The 15,171-nt window shown below is 36.5% G+C and overlaps 1 protein-coding gene across 1 annotated transcript; it reads left to right on the top strand.

Moving 5' to 3' along the window:
• Positions 1-10,120: 10,120 nt before the first annotated feature.
• LOC111919546 (3beta-hydroxysteroid-dehydrogenase/decarboxylase) lies at positions 10,121-14,156 on the top strand. The gene is made up of 12 exons (XM_023915113.3): positions 10,121-10,279; positions 10,817-11,071; positions 11,197-11,286; positions 11,359-11,663; positions 11,762-11,887; positions 11,968-12,047; positions 12,132-12,330; positions 12,715-12,820; positions 12,964-13,138; positions 13,233-13,389; positions 13,611-13,677; positions 13,783-14,156. The coding sequence occupies exons 2-12, from the start codon at positions 10,837-10,839 to the stop codon at positions 13,935-13,937; spliced, it is 1,695 nt and encodes a 564-aa protein (XP_023770881.1). The 5' UTR covers positions 10,121-10,279; positions 10,817-10,836; the 3' UTR covers positions 13,938-14,156.
• The last annotated feature ends 1,015 nt before the right edge of the window (positions 14,157-15,171 follow it).

Below are 15,171 nucleotides of genomic sequence, written 5' to 3'. Positions count from 1 at the left end.
GCCCGGTGCGGCGGACCAGTCACACAGTAGACCCGAAGTGCATGGCTGTTCTTATAACGCCCGTAGATCCGGGCTAGTCAATTTAGAGACGATAAGCATCAAAAATGACTTTTTTATGGAAGATTATTTATAAGGATTAATCTTAACCAAGTTGTAGTATATGTCACAACGTTTCCGTGCATATAAAGAACGCCAAAATCCGAGTTATAACGAAGAAGTTATGACCTGTCGAAGTTTCGCGACCGAATCGACACGACCCAACGCGATGTAAATAGTGAATTTAAGGTACTTATATATCTATCCTTAGTGATCTAAATGAGAGTTAAAGATGTCTTCGATAGTAGTCCAACGATCAAAAGACAGACGAAAACGGAGGTCAGATGAAGGAGTTACGAATTTCGAACGAAGTTTTCCTGCCCCGACCTACTAAAGATAATATATAAGTAATATATTTATAATATATTAAAAATAAAGTCAAAATTAGCCAATGGAGTCTAAACAAGAGTTGTAGAGCATAATCTCACCTACGCGTCGATATAAAGAACGTCGAAAACGGAGTTCGTATGCGAAAGTTATGAATTTCTGAAGCTCGGGGCGCGAAACCCCAAAACTGTCAGATACCACAACGTGGCAAGCAGTGCCACGACGTGGCAAGTCTTCTGACACCTCCGGGAGTCCCCCAGATGCAACTTGCGATGATGCATGCAGTGACGACCAAGCCCACGACGTGGAAAAAGGTTCCACGACGTGGCAAGGGCAGATTTTGCCCTATAAATAGATTTGAAGGGCCAGGCGAGTTTGGTTGCTCATTCTCTCATCTCTCACCCATATTACCTCAATTTACGTGCAAAGAAGTACCCCCGAAGCCCCGGTATCATTCCCGAGACGCAAAGCAAGTCCCGAAGTCCGAAGAGCCCAAGAAGAAAAGAGTTTGCGAGCCGAAGCTCTGCCCATGAGAAACCCGGTGTGTGAAGTGATCCCGGTTTCACCAAAGGATATCTACTTGAAGAGTCGTAGTGCTGTCCGATCATCTTCTAATCAAGTGAGTGTGTGGTCACTTTCTTCTAACACATAAATATTAAGTATTTGCTATGAAATACGTGCTATGTGTTTATATATTTTTGTTTATTTGAGATGTTGGTGGAATACATGAACTATATAGGTTTTAATGAGTTAAATTGTATATGTATTTTGTAACTACAAATATGTTGGGTAGGACATGGGTATATGAGATCCGTGAGTATGGATCAGATCAAGAGATTAGTTTAGATCCGTGAGTAGGAATCAGATCAAGAGGCTAGTTTTAGATCCGTGAGTATGGATTAGACCAAGAGGTTAGTTTTAGATCCGAGAGTATGGATCAAGTAAAGAGATAAACTTGCTATTAGTCCGGGAGTATGGATTAAGACTAAGTTAATTGTCCATAGTCTGGGAGTATGGATTGGGCATAGTTATAGATCCGGGAGTATGGATCAGATATGGATTAAGACTAAGTTAATTGTCCCTAGTCCGTGAGTATGGATTAGGCACAGTTATAGATCCGGGAGTATGGATCAGATCAGGATTAGGGTATAGTTAATTGTCCCTATTCCGGGAGTATGGAATGGGTACAATTATTGATCCGGGAGTATGGATCAGATCAGGAGGTTAGTTTTAGATCTGTGAGTATGAATCAGGTAGTTTTAGATCCGTGAGTATGGATCAGGTGAAAAGGTAGTTTTAGATCCGTGAGTATGGATCAGGGGAAAAGGTTAGTTTTAGATCTGTGAGTATGGATCGGGTGAAAATGTTAGTTCTAGATCTGTGAGTAGGGATCAGGTAAAGAGGAAAATTTTAGATATGAGAGTTTAGATCGTGTCGTTGTGAGGATCGATGGGGTTGGATAAGAGTTGTCTTTATATGGTGGAAATGTACAAGTTTGAATGTTCTATATTTATAAATATATGATATAACATTGTGGGATGAAAACCCTATATGCTCACCAAGCTCCTAAGCCTGACCCACTCAGTTTTCTTTGTATCACAGGTATCGATACGAAGACATATTTCATAGAGAGATTTAAAGGAGATATAAATCATTAGTGTAATTAAATGTAAGTTTTGTTTATGCTTATATGTCTGTATCGGAACATGACATCCCGAGGTTTTATTATTAAATGAAAGTACATTCTCTTTGAGAATTGTTTTGATAAGTTATTATCATATCTTGTTTTGGGAACAAATTCGGCAACCGTTTTCTATAAAATATTACTCTGATTTTAAAAAACAAAGCATAAACAAATCGGTCTTTTCTGGCCGTGAAATTGGGGATGTCACTGTTCTGTTCTGTTATGTTGTGATATGTTATGTGTATGGTATATGTGGTTGGTATTTTAGGGGTATCTCACTATGCTTTCGGGCTTACAGTTGTGGTTTAAATGTTTCAGGTACTTCAGGAGACCGTGGCAAGGCAAAGGCATGATCGTACCGCTCCTCATGTTTATGTTTTATGATATGGTTCTGGGAATACTCTGATAATAAATGTATTGAAAACCTTTTGTAATAACTTAATGAAATTGAGTGGTTTTTGAAAAGATTAAATTGGTTGGAATTTTTAGAGCGTCACAGCCTGACTGGTAGATTTAGTTATACTTGTTGTCTGTGTGATACTTGTATGTTTGTTTAGTAGCTGAGTGTGGGCGGGGCCCGTATATCATAGCAGTCAAGTGTGGGCAGGGTACGTATCTCGAAGTAGTTGAGTGTGGGCGGGGCCCGTATCTCAGAGTTAGCAGAGTGTGGGCGGGTCCCGTATCTCCAGTTAGCGGAGTGTGGGCAGGGACTGTATCTCCATGAGTGTGGGAGGGGACCGTATCTCTTAGTTGCATGTTATATGTGTATGGTATGTGGTATTTTGGGGGAGCTCACTAAGCTTCGTGCTTACGGTTTTCAGTTTTGGTTTCAGGTACTTTCACTAGCAAAGGGAAGGGGTCGGGGTGATCGCATGACACATACCACAGTCTTTATCCTGGGAGTTTACTCTGATATTTTGATATGATGTTTTGAGATACATGATACATGGTTTTCTTTATGATTATGAAATTTTGAGACATATGGTTTATGATATTATACTATGGTAGTAATTTTATGGTTTTTAATAATGAATTGAAAACGAAATTTTTGGACCATAGTTTTGGGATGTTTCAAAAAGTGGGTTTAAAATGAAGAAGTTATGATTGTTTGTAGCTGGATTGAAATCTATGAAATCCATCACCACAGCATGGTGAGAAGGTCATCACGCCATGGTGAGTCGTGCAGCCTAAGCACATAAAATTAGGTTTTTCACCGTATTTAAAGGCATTGTTCTGTGTTTTATGTCATTTTCAGTCTCCGTCACATCAAAAGCTCTATATGATCAAACTAACTTCCCTTTCACAACTTTGTGCCTCACATCTCTCCTTTCATCCATTTTAGTGTGTTTTTATGGTTTTGGAGTGATGCATTCATAAAAGATCGATCCTTAAAGCTTGACAACTGAATAAATCATCCGTCATTAACCTTTTGAACCCTTGTAAGTATAAAAGATTCAAGCTTTATGGTTTTTCATCATTAGATCTATGAGTATTTGGTGTTTTGGTCTATTTTATTGAGCTTTGGTCCCTTTGAGGCTTGTTTCATAGAGTTTGAAGAACTCTTTAGTTTTGGATTGTTGTTTGGGTTAGATTTGGTTATTTGATGAAGTAGAGAGTGCATGAAAGAGGTATCTTTACTCCATGCTTGAAGAGAAGTGAGTTGTAGGATATCTTATGGACTTAGGGTTTTAGATCTTGCTTATTGAGGTGTCATAACAGATAAAGTTGAAAACTTTATCCATTAAGACCTTTAGAAGAATCGAATCTGAGCTTTTGAGCTCTGGAAGCTAAGGGTTAAGTGCTTAATAGATTAAGTTGTTTTGGATGCACACCACAGTGCAATGAGTGGGTGGTCGTAGTACATCGACGAGGTTTTTCTCGTGTCAGTTTTGTCGTTTAGTTACCATGGCACATCTATGGGGTTGGCCACGATGTGGTTGGTTAACCGTTGACTTTGACCATTGACTTTTTGACTGACTTGACTTTTGGTCAAACTTGGGAGGTTTTAAGTTGTAGTCTTAAGGTTTAGCTTGTGATTGGTTTAGGCAGTTCATGTAGATGATTGTTTGGAACTTCGAGTAGTCGGATTAACTCTTGACACATGTGAGTTTTCTCATTATGTTATGTTGGGTACGGGGTTTCATTATAAGTTTGTTATCTTTGTGACTCTTGCTTGTATGTTATATGTTTGTTGGGCAGGGCCCATTGATATGATTTGATGGGCAGGGCAGGGCCCATTATACTAGACATGGTCTATTACTTAGGGTGGGGCTCATTATACTATATGAGGTCCATTAATTAGGGTGAGGACCATTGTACTAGATGGGGTCCATTACTCAGGGCGGGGCCCACTATATAGGATGAGGTCCATTACTCACAGTGGGGCCCATTATACTAGACATGGTCCATTACTCAGGGCAGGGCCCATTACTTGTGATGTATGTGGTATCTTGGGGAGCTCATTAAACTTTATGCTTACGATTTTAAGTTTAATTGTTGTAGGTATTTTTGGCAGTATGGGGAAAAACACAACATGATTGCATCGCATCTGCTTTGAAATTTTGATATGTTCCGCACTTATGAACTTATTATTCTGATTTATGTTTTAAATAACTAAACGTTTCTCTTTATGATTTAATGGTATGGTTGCCTCGTTTTAGAAAAATGAAAATTGTGGTTTGAAATTTGGGACGTTACACTCTTCAAGCTCGAGTTCATCCACTTCATTCAAATCAACCTCGAAATATGCATCCGATGAAGTAATGTAACTCATCTCAGAAACTTTGGTTCTTTTCTCACCACCTTCTTCGCTACCAAAATATTTTGCCCATTTCGAAGATACGAATAAAAACCTCCATTGTCACACCCCAACTCCCAGGTATAAACTTTACAGTTTTATTTTCATTTTGGAAGGTCTACTCGACGAGTTGGATGCCCTGACTCGTCGAGTAGGAATGAGTTTGCCCATGTGGATTATTGGGTCTACTCGATGAGTCGGAGGACCCGGACTCGACGAGTAGGAGCTGGGAGATGAAACCCTAAATTTTAGGGTTTGGACCTTATTTAAAGGACCTTAAGTCCATTTCCCCAGTCCTTTACCACCCCCTTGACGGCTAAGAGAAACCCTAATCGCTATTAACCTTCTTCTTAAGTGACTGTGAGGCTTAAAGAGTTATTTTGGTGCATTTTGTGAAGAAGGTGTGAAGTATAAGAAGCTTGGAACAAAGAGGAGCTTGTGGATCTGACTCTACTTCATCTTGACATCATTTTGAAGGTAACAAGTCATTACCTTGGCTTATCTTTAGCTAGATCTCTTCATGTTTGGGTTTAGGGTCATCTTTAGCACATTTGGGAGTTATTTCGAGTATTGGGACAATATCTGAAGTTGTAACTTCAGATCTGGACTCCCTTTGGCCCCTATAGCTTTAAAGTTATGAGATTTTGCAAGCTTGGGCCTTTCCCTTTAAGTTAACCTTTCCCTTGGTCTAGTTTTGGCATTTAGGACCATGCATGTACGTAAAGTTTGCAACTTTACATGGAAACCATGTCCTAGGAGGTTGGATCTGCAATATGGAGCTTTGGGGTGGCTTAAAAACACCTGTATAAGTAATGGACTGCCTGAACTCAACGAGTTGCTTAGCCGACTCGGCGAGTCGGATGAAGGTTGCCCGTATTTGATTTTGCATGAACTCGGGGAGTCAGTAAGAGGACTCGACAAGTCAGTTAGGGTTTTCACCGACATCTGGACACGTATGGACTCAACGAGTTGGTTGGAAACTCGGCGAGTCAATTAGGGTTTTATGACTTTCTGGGTTCTTAAGGAACTCGGTGAGCTGCTAGCTACACTCGACGTGTTGGGTCAACATGGACTGTTGACTTTGACCGTTGACATTGAATTTGACAAAGGGTTGACTAGTTTGACTTCTGGGGGTATTTTGGTAAATTGGGAATTTATGGAAAAGGATCACCGCTGGATGTGTTGGGTTATGAGAAAAACAACAATCCTATGGTGCACATGCAAACCCTAAAGCTTTGGATCTAGGTTTTTCTAATTGTACATGCAATAATCATCCAAAGCTTGTAAACCCTAAATTTATCATATAGAAATCGAAATCAACATAATTAAACAAGTAAGAATATTACCTTTCAATTGTAGCTTGAAGATCCTTGCCTTCGAGATCTTAGTATCACAAGTGTAATACCTCTAATCGATCACAAACACCACAAAGAAGTTGGAGAATATGAGAGAGGGAGGAGGGATACTAAAATCAGCTCTAAGATCCTTAGGGTTCAAGTGTCCGAAAATTAGATGCCTAAGGGGTCTTTATATAGGTGAGGAATTAGGGTTTCAGTCAAAGACCTAATCTGGTTGCTTAGGCTCTAAGCAGCCCATAGGAATCTTCCAGAATCCCTAGCCTTGGACGAAATCCTTATGGGCTTCCATAAGATTTCATCCACCTATTATCCAAGAGGTCCTCAGCCCATTTTGCAATTATCACATAATTACAATATCAGTCCAGTCCCCTAAATTTAATTAATCTCTTTTGACCACAAAATTAATTCTAAATTAATTCCTGACCAGTATCAATTAAATAATATGATTTCTCTTTTAATATATTATTCACATAATATACTAATAAATCACGTTTATCCTCTTTCTCAATTATTCATCCAGTTAAGTTGGTTTGGTGAAGGCAACCCAAAAGGACCATGCTACTATTGGGTCAAGTAATACCAAATGTAGTTATGAGCTTAGACACCTAATCTAACAGGATGTAGGTGTTAGACTTAGAGCTGCATTTGGTGGAGTTTGACTTTATCACTTCGAGCTACTTGTGAGGTGAGTTATCCTCACTATATCAACAGGGTCTAAGGCACCAATGTCGTCCCTTTTTTGGATTTATATCCAGGTTATTGCATGATCTGCTTATTGATTTACATCCTGGTAGTAAGGATGGTGATACTAAGTGACCTGGTTAGGTCGGTATCTTGGTATGTAGGATGATGCTATGTTAGTGACCGGTTAGGTTTGTATCCTGGTTATAGGATGTCGTTATGATTGGTGATCTGTTAGATCGGTTTGACTATTATATATGCTAGCGTATGATATTTATGTGCACATGTTTGTTTGATTGGGGGTTGGGTGGAGGCGGTCATGCTTTGTGCTGAAGGCCAACATATCTAGGGCGGTCCAGATAGACTACAGACCCAGGTGGGCATGCTAGTCAGACCGAAGGCACGGTGAGCGGTCCAGATAGGCTGTAGGACCTGCGAGGCGGTCTAGACATGCTGAAGGCTCGGAGAGTGGTCCAGATAGGATAAAGGCCTGCAGGGCGGTCCAGTCAGGCTGAAGGCTTATTATACATGCTGTTTGCTTATATGTTATTGATATGTTTTACGGCGTTGGTATTTTGGGGGTAACTCACTAAGCCTTTGAGCTTACCTTTATCGATTATTGTTTCAGGTACTTCTGATGATCGCGTGATCATACAACTCCTCATATTTCATGATTTTATGATTTGATTATGGGATACTCTAACATTATACTGTTTTGAAAACAAGTTTTGTAATAATCATTGATTTTGAAATGTTTTAAAAAGTTTAAATTTGGCATGATTTTTATGGATGTTACATCCAAACATTGAGAAACTTGACCAACTTATTATTATTATCAACAAGAAAAACTTTAAGGATCGTCTGTAAAATTTGTTCATCGCCTTCCCCGTTTTTTTGTTGACTTGGCAAATTCTTTTAATCTCGTTGAATTTTGTGACATATTTGCTCAACTCGCAAAATTAGTGGGAGCACGGTGACCTTTCTAGTCCTATATGTAGATAGCAAACTTATCATGGGAAATCACATTCTGACTTTAGGAGGTGTAAAGTCTTGGCTTGGAAAGTGCTTATCAATGAAGGATCTTAGTGAGGCATAATACATTCTCGGTATGAAGATCTACAGAGATAGATCCAACCGATTAATATGTTTAAGCCAAAGTACATATATTGAAAAATTCTTGAAACAATTCAAGATGGAAAACTCCAAGAAAGGATATATACCAATGGCACATGACACAGTAATATGTTCATCCCAATGTCTTAGCACAAAGGCCGAGCTAGACAAGATGAAAGATGTTCCATATGCTCCGATAGCTGGATCCATCATTTATGCTTGGAATTGTACTAGACCTAATCTTGCTTATGCTATGAGCATGACAACAAAGTACTAACAAAATATAGGGGAGACTCATTGGATAGCTGTTAAAAACATCCTAAAATAATTGCATAGAACTAAATATATGTTCCTCGTATATGGAGGTATGGAAGAAAGAGTAAGTGTAAAGTGTTACACTGATGTTTCATTCACAATAAAATGAGATGATTGTAAATCAATGGGGGTGCAGTGTCTTGGAAAAGCTCCAAGCAAAGTGTTGTAGTGCAATCAACTACATATTCAGAATACATCGACGCTTTAGAAGCTTCACACAAAGCTGCTTGGATGAAGAAATTCATTGGAGATCTATGCATTGTTCCTTCCATTCGGGATCCCTTAGAAATATTCTATGACAATGAGGGTGCTATTGCTTTGGCTAAAGAACCCAAATTACACAAGAAGACTATGTACATTAACCGGAGATTCAACTACATTCGACATGAAGTTGAAGATGGTGAAATCAGTATTCACAAAGTACACACGTATCAAAATTTGGCGTACCCTTTCACAAAGCCTCTTCCTCAAGCCAAGTTTGAAGTTTATGCCTGAGGGATCAGACTTTTCTATTTTAGTGATTGGATTTGATCTTTGTTTTCGTATTGCTTATTAGAACTATCTAAGACACCAAGTAATGTGATGATTTTAATATATATGAAATATGATCTTTCTCATTAATTACTTGTTTAAGTTCTATATTAACATGTTTAATCTTTGGGTAAATTTATTCACTCTAAAATCCATAGTCAGTTATTATTGTGGAAAAAATGATGAAGTAAGACTAATATGAATATGAATGGTTGACAAAATGTTGTAACCAGTTTCGTAGGTACTTACTAGAGAGCAAGTATTGGATTGGCCCATTCAAGATCACTTCATGGATAGTTGTTATGAATGATACTTGTTACTGTGGAAAAACCGTAGCCTTCCATCTCTCACTCTCTCATTGTTATTTCAAAGTGTTAGAAGAAGTACTTGCTATCTTTAAGTTAAAGTTTGGTTTTGGCTTAAAGCTTAAAAGTTGTGACTAACATCACTTCAAGTTGTCTTTTTCTTGATGTCTCAAAAGTAAATGTTCATCTACGTTCTCTATCGACTTCCTAGTCTACCATTTAAGATCCAAAGACAACAAAGGATGCTTATTCTTTTACTCCTCTATGGTTGGTGTTTTCTTTCTATTTCTTACAAAATGATCATCTGTGGGTATAATTTATTTATGTTCATTCAAAATTTATAAGTCTTTCGTTGTTTAAATATTGAGTTTTTGAAACTATTTTTGAACTAAACCCTAAGAATGCTATATAGCACAATAGCATAATACTGGACACCTTATGCCACCTAAGCATAATAAAGACAATAGTTGGCAATATTTGTATATTGAGTCCAATATCCTATATAGCACAATACTGGACATCTTATGCCACCTAAGTATAATAAAGACAGTAGTTGGTGATATTTGTATATTTTGAACAATAAAAACTTGAGTTAAAGATCCTGAATAGTTAAAAAAACATATAATCACCTTGCTAACAAATATCTCAAAACAAACCTAGAAAACACATTTTATGGCAACCAAATATTTGCAAATTGGCTCTTCAGTCATGATTAAGTTGGAATCGAGTTGACATTTTATGTTTGAGCGAATATATGAAGATTATAATTTTTTTAAAAGTTCAATAATTTTCGATCTATATCACTCTTTTAATAATATTTTATGAAACAAGCGTAAAAAACTAAAAACAATCTTTCAGTGTTCATTTATTTTGTTTTTTTGGGGTATCAAGTGTGGTTGTCTCCACGTTCGACAATTGTACCACGTGCTTGCAGAGTTGTACGTTGCGTTGGAAGTTATATTCCATAGTTGTTCAGATCGGGAGTACAAATAACCACATCTCGGCACATCTGTCATTTAGACCGCCGTGCGATTCTCCGGCGGCCAAATCCCGGCGAATCTCCGAGTTAAAGGTACACCACACTATTGCACAGTCGTAATGTTCATTCTTATTAACCTAGATGTTTGATTTTGTGAAGCACGTACAAAACCTTTGGAATTAAAACCAGAAAGGGGATTTTGTTTCTGTAATTAAACTTAGAAACCTCTTAGGTATTTTCTTCAATCCATTAGAAATTGCAAACGACATCGTAGAAATGACACTTCGTCTTTCCAGCAAAACTAATTTCACAACAATTGAAAACTGAGATTCGTAATTATCATATTATAATCTGCCATTTCTCCATAGGTCTAGTTCTAAGAGTGAATGCATCACTTTCAATCAGACGATGTTTTCTTCAAGAATTACTGAATCAGATCTGCCGTTTATGTAACTTTCATGCTGAAAAAACAGTACTTAGTATTCATTATCTTCAATGATGCTTAGGCAACTCTAGCTAACCACTAAGAACTACATCATGATCCTGAATGTTGAACGCAACTCTTTCTAAGTTTTAAATTAGTAGTATTCAAGACTTCAAGACACATTGTTAACTGCATTATTATCACAGGGGCAAATCTATACTAAGAAATGGCTGTTCCTCAAGAGAGGTGGTGTGTTGTCACTGGTGGAAGAGGCTTTGCTGCACGACATTTAGTAGATATGCTGATTCGGTATGAAATATATTCAGTTCGGATTGCTGATTTGGGTCCTGATATCAAACTGGAAACCCATGAGGAGAGGGGAAATCTTGGTCAAGCTTTAAGATTAGGTCGTGCTCAATATGTATCTATGGATCTTCGTGACAAATCTCAAGTATATAAAGGTAACTTAATTAGTTTTGTAAATTGTAATTCAGCTTTATCCCATCCTTCCTATAGATATAGACTTTTTATGATCATTGTTTCTAGCATTTGACTTGGTTTGATGTGTGATTTTTTCATTATGCAGCTTGTGAAGGGGCAGAAGTGGTTTTCCATATGGCTGCACCTGATTCCTCCATTAATAACTACCAGCTGCATCATTCAGTCAATGTTCAAGGTAAAAAGAAAGATAATAAACAAAGTTAGTTAATTTCTAAGAGAGTATTAATTTTTGTTTTTGGATTTACAGGTACTAAGAACATAATTGATGCTTGTACTAAACTTAATGTGAAGAGGCTTATCTATACAAGTTCTCCTAGTGTGGTTTTTGATGGGATACATGGAATACATAATGGAGAAGAATCATTGCCATATCCTTCTAAGCATAATGATTCGTATTCTGAAACTAAAGCTGAGGGAGAGGCACTAGTTATCAAGGCTAATGGGGTGAATGGTCTTTTAACGTGTTGCATTCGTCCTAGTAGTATTTTTGGCCCTGGAGATAAGTTACTTGTTCCCTCTTTAGTTGCTGCAGCAAGGGCAGGGAAATCAAAGGTAATCTGAAATTCGATTATATAAGTTTTTAATGAATCTCTATTTAACTGAAATTGATTTTAATTTTTACATTCTTTGGTTGATTTTTGGATTCCCAGTTTATTATAGGGGATGGAACAAACATGTATGATTTCACATATGTTGAGAATGTTGCACATGCTCATGTATGTGCTGAAAGAGCTCTAGCTTCAGATGGATCTGCATCAAAGAGAGCTGCAGGAGAGGTAATTTAAATAAAACTTTTCAATTTTACTTGAGAGACAATATAATATATGGAGTTTTTATTATTTTTTTAAATTTTCAGGCTTACTTTATAACGAATATGGAACCAATAAAGTTTTGGGAGTTCATGTCACTTATTCTTGTAGGGCTTGGGTATGAAAGGTATATTCTTGATTTTTGGTTTGTTTTCATGGTAAGATTAAAGGCTCCACTTTGTCTTTATTTCTGATTTTATGTAGTTTGCAGGCCAAGAATCAAGATTCCTGCATCTGTGATGATGCCTATTGCAAAAATGGTGGAACGCACTTACAATATTTTTGCCCCTTTTGGTATGAAAGTTCCACAATTAACCCCTTCAAGAATCAGACTTTTGACTTGCAACAGAACTTTTAGTTCAGCAAAAGCAAATGATCGTCTTGGTTATGTCCCCATTGTCCCCCTTCAGGTAATTTACAATTTTTAAAATCATACATACAATTACTTTTATATTTACACTTTTGGTCCCTGTGTTTGTTCGAAATTTGCAGTTTTGGTCCCAAATAGTTTCTTTCCTCTTGCAGTTTTGGTAACGTTTTTGACATCAAAATTCCAAGAGGAAGGAAACTATTTGGGACCAAAACTGCAATTTTTGAACAAACCCAGGGACCAAAAATGTAATTTAGACAAAACCTCATAAATGGTCCCTGTGGTTTCCCGAAATCTGGGATATAATCCCTAAGTTAGAAAAAAACCTCATCGATAGACCCTGTGGTTTCAAAACTTTTAACAAATAGTCCCTCACCCATGTAAAAAGACTTATTTACCCTTTTTGTTATATTTTTGATTGTAGGAGGGTCTGAAACGGACGATTGAATCATACTCAGATCTTAGGGCTGAGCTTTTGCCTAGAAAGGAAGGGCCTTCTAAAGCTGCTGTATTTCTTGGAAATGGAATGGGTATGAAATGGGTTAAGAAAATAAAGTAGTAAATTACATTTTGGTTTGTAATGTTTTTGGGACCAAATTTGCAAAAGTTAGCTATACCGAGGGACTAAAAATGTAAATTAGTTTTATAAAGTGAGATTTGGTTAATATTGCAGTTGCGGATATACTTCTATGGAGAGAAAAAAAGATGACATACACTGCCATGGTGGGTTTGTTTGTATTCTACTTGAGTTTTGTATTACCCGGAAGTACTATGATGACTGCAATTTGTAAAGTCCTCATGTGGGGATCCATCTTTCTGTTTCTTCATAGGAAATTGCCACAGCGTTTGTAAGTATTATTATTATTATTTTTCATTTTTAATAAAAATTAATACATCTGGTAAATAAATACGCATAGTTTCCACCTATTACTACTGTTGCAGCATGGGATATTCAATTGAGAAGATTCCAGAATCAAAGTTTCAGTTTTCAGAAGATATGACACGTAGAACCGCATTATCACTGGTTTCTACATGGAATTATGCTGTAAATAATTTAAAATCTATTTCCAGTGGGAACGATTGGATGCTATTCTTCAAGGTACATATATATCATATATCTAACACTAATTTACAGAAATGGTCCCTCCGCTTTCAAATTTTGGTCCTTATTTCAAGGTTTCATATCGATTACCTTGAAGTCACAATGATCAAATTAATATGAAACCTTGAAATAAGAACCAAATTGGAAAAGGTCTTGTTTTTGGACTAAACATGGTTTTGTAAATTACTTGTTAAATATCTGATGAATTTTGTTTACAGATGGCTCTGTCTCTCTTTATGATAAGCTGGATGGGGTCCATGTCCCTTCAAAGCTTTTTCGTTAAAGGTTTGTGAGGTTGTTTTAGATACTTGAATAATAGTCATAACACTGACACTGATCAATTTAGATGATTTGTCACTGTTATTAATATCGCGTGTTTAATTGTTGCAGTAGTTCCGTTTGTGTTTGTCGTGTTCTACATTTACGATCGATATGAAGATGAAGTGGACTCGATTGTTCGAACAATTTTCCCGGTGGAGCGCTTGTCAAATCCCGAGTTTTTAAGATTATTGAATCCATTCAAGCCACTTGATAAACACGATTAGTCAACCGTTGTGATGGAAAAAAAAATGAGGAGCTAATTTGTTTGATGGTTAGAAGCAAGAAGGTGACTATGTTATGCTATGTTATGTTATGTATGTTAGTTGAGTTGAGTTGATTATTTGTTTTTTGTTTTTCGATGAGGAGAGGCTAGATTGGATTTTGAACTATTTTAAGTAATGCATTTTTTGTAATAGATTTAATGATATGGTTGTTTAATTTGATTTTGATGCTGTCAAGTTCGAAGCAAAATAGATACGAACCTAAGTTTAATTTAACAAGCAAAAAGATTCATCAATATTCTTGGATCACTATCATTTCCTTGTGCAATTCTATTGCATTTCAATTGATTCAGTGTTTTCCATACGATTTGGGCAATAAGAGAAGAGAAGATGTAGGCAACTGTTAGTAGTTAGAATGCCGGTTACTTCACACACATTATTTCATAAGTTGATTTGATAAATCAACCAATTGTGAAGTAATTAGTGATTGCATTTTTACTGTTTTCTTTTGTATTGTAGTCTTGAGAAAGTATGTTTATCTATGTCATTGCTTTGTAATTGTGAGTGCAAGAATGGTTTTGTGTTGAAGACAAAAATCAGAAGAATCTATAAGAAAGGTTGTCTTGGATGTCGATGTCATGTTGATGTTGACGAGTTATTATGTTTAATATGGTTGAAGTAACCGTGTACATTATCGGTGTCGTGTGATTGGTTGTTGATTTATTCTTGTTTAGATTTGTGATCTACCGATATTTTTTTATTAAACTATTTTTTCTCTTTGTCAAACTTCTATGAATTGGTTTAAATTGTTCATAAGAAAGTCCCTACATTAATACTAACACTATATTATATTAGAAAACAATCAAACATCATAATCACTTCGTCCATTGGAAAATAGGTTAAAACCGGTGGAAGAAGCAAATACTTTTCTAAAAGCCATCGTTTTGTCATCTATCAAAAGGCTCATCAATTAGAAATATTATCAGTTATTTTCTAACATAAATATCTAGAAGATAAACATCTATCTATGAAAAAAAAACAGTTAATTTCATAAAAGGGAGCATGGAACATGGTAAGCTTGTACCTGACACTTCTTGAAAATAAAATATAATCTTGTTTTTATCGTTTGTCTAAAGTTGAGCTTTTGAAATTTGACAAAAACTTCTATAATTATAATTTTTTTTTTGTATGAAAGTTTAAATTTTACTTATATATCTAATCTAATATATAATTACCA

The sequence above is a fragment of the Lactuca sativa genome, chromosome 9 (assembly GCF_002870075.4).
Source record: "Lactuca sativa cultivar Salinas chromosome 9, Lsat_Salinas_v11, whole genome shotgun sequence".
Taxonomy (NCBI): Eukaryota; Viridiplantae; Streptophyta; class Magnoliopsida; order Asterales; family Asteraceae; genus Lactuca; species Lactuca sativa.
This window is presented reverse-complemented; position numbering and strand designations above follow the sequence as displayed.

Coding starts and splice junctions, on each gene's coding strand:
- LOC111919546 (XM_023915113.3), top strand. CDS start 10,837: ATGGCTGTTCCTCAAGAGAGGTGGTGTGTTGTCACTGGTGGAAGAGGC. Junction 13,139..13,232: donor AGGAAATTGCCACAGCGTTT/GTAAGTATTATT, acceptor CTACTGTTGCAG/CATGGGATATTCAATTGAGA. Junction 13,678..13,782: donor TCAAAGCTTTTTCGTTAAAG/GTTTGTGAGGTT, acceptor TAATTGTTGCAG/TAGTTCCGTTTGTGTTTGTC.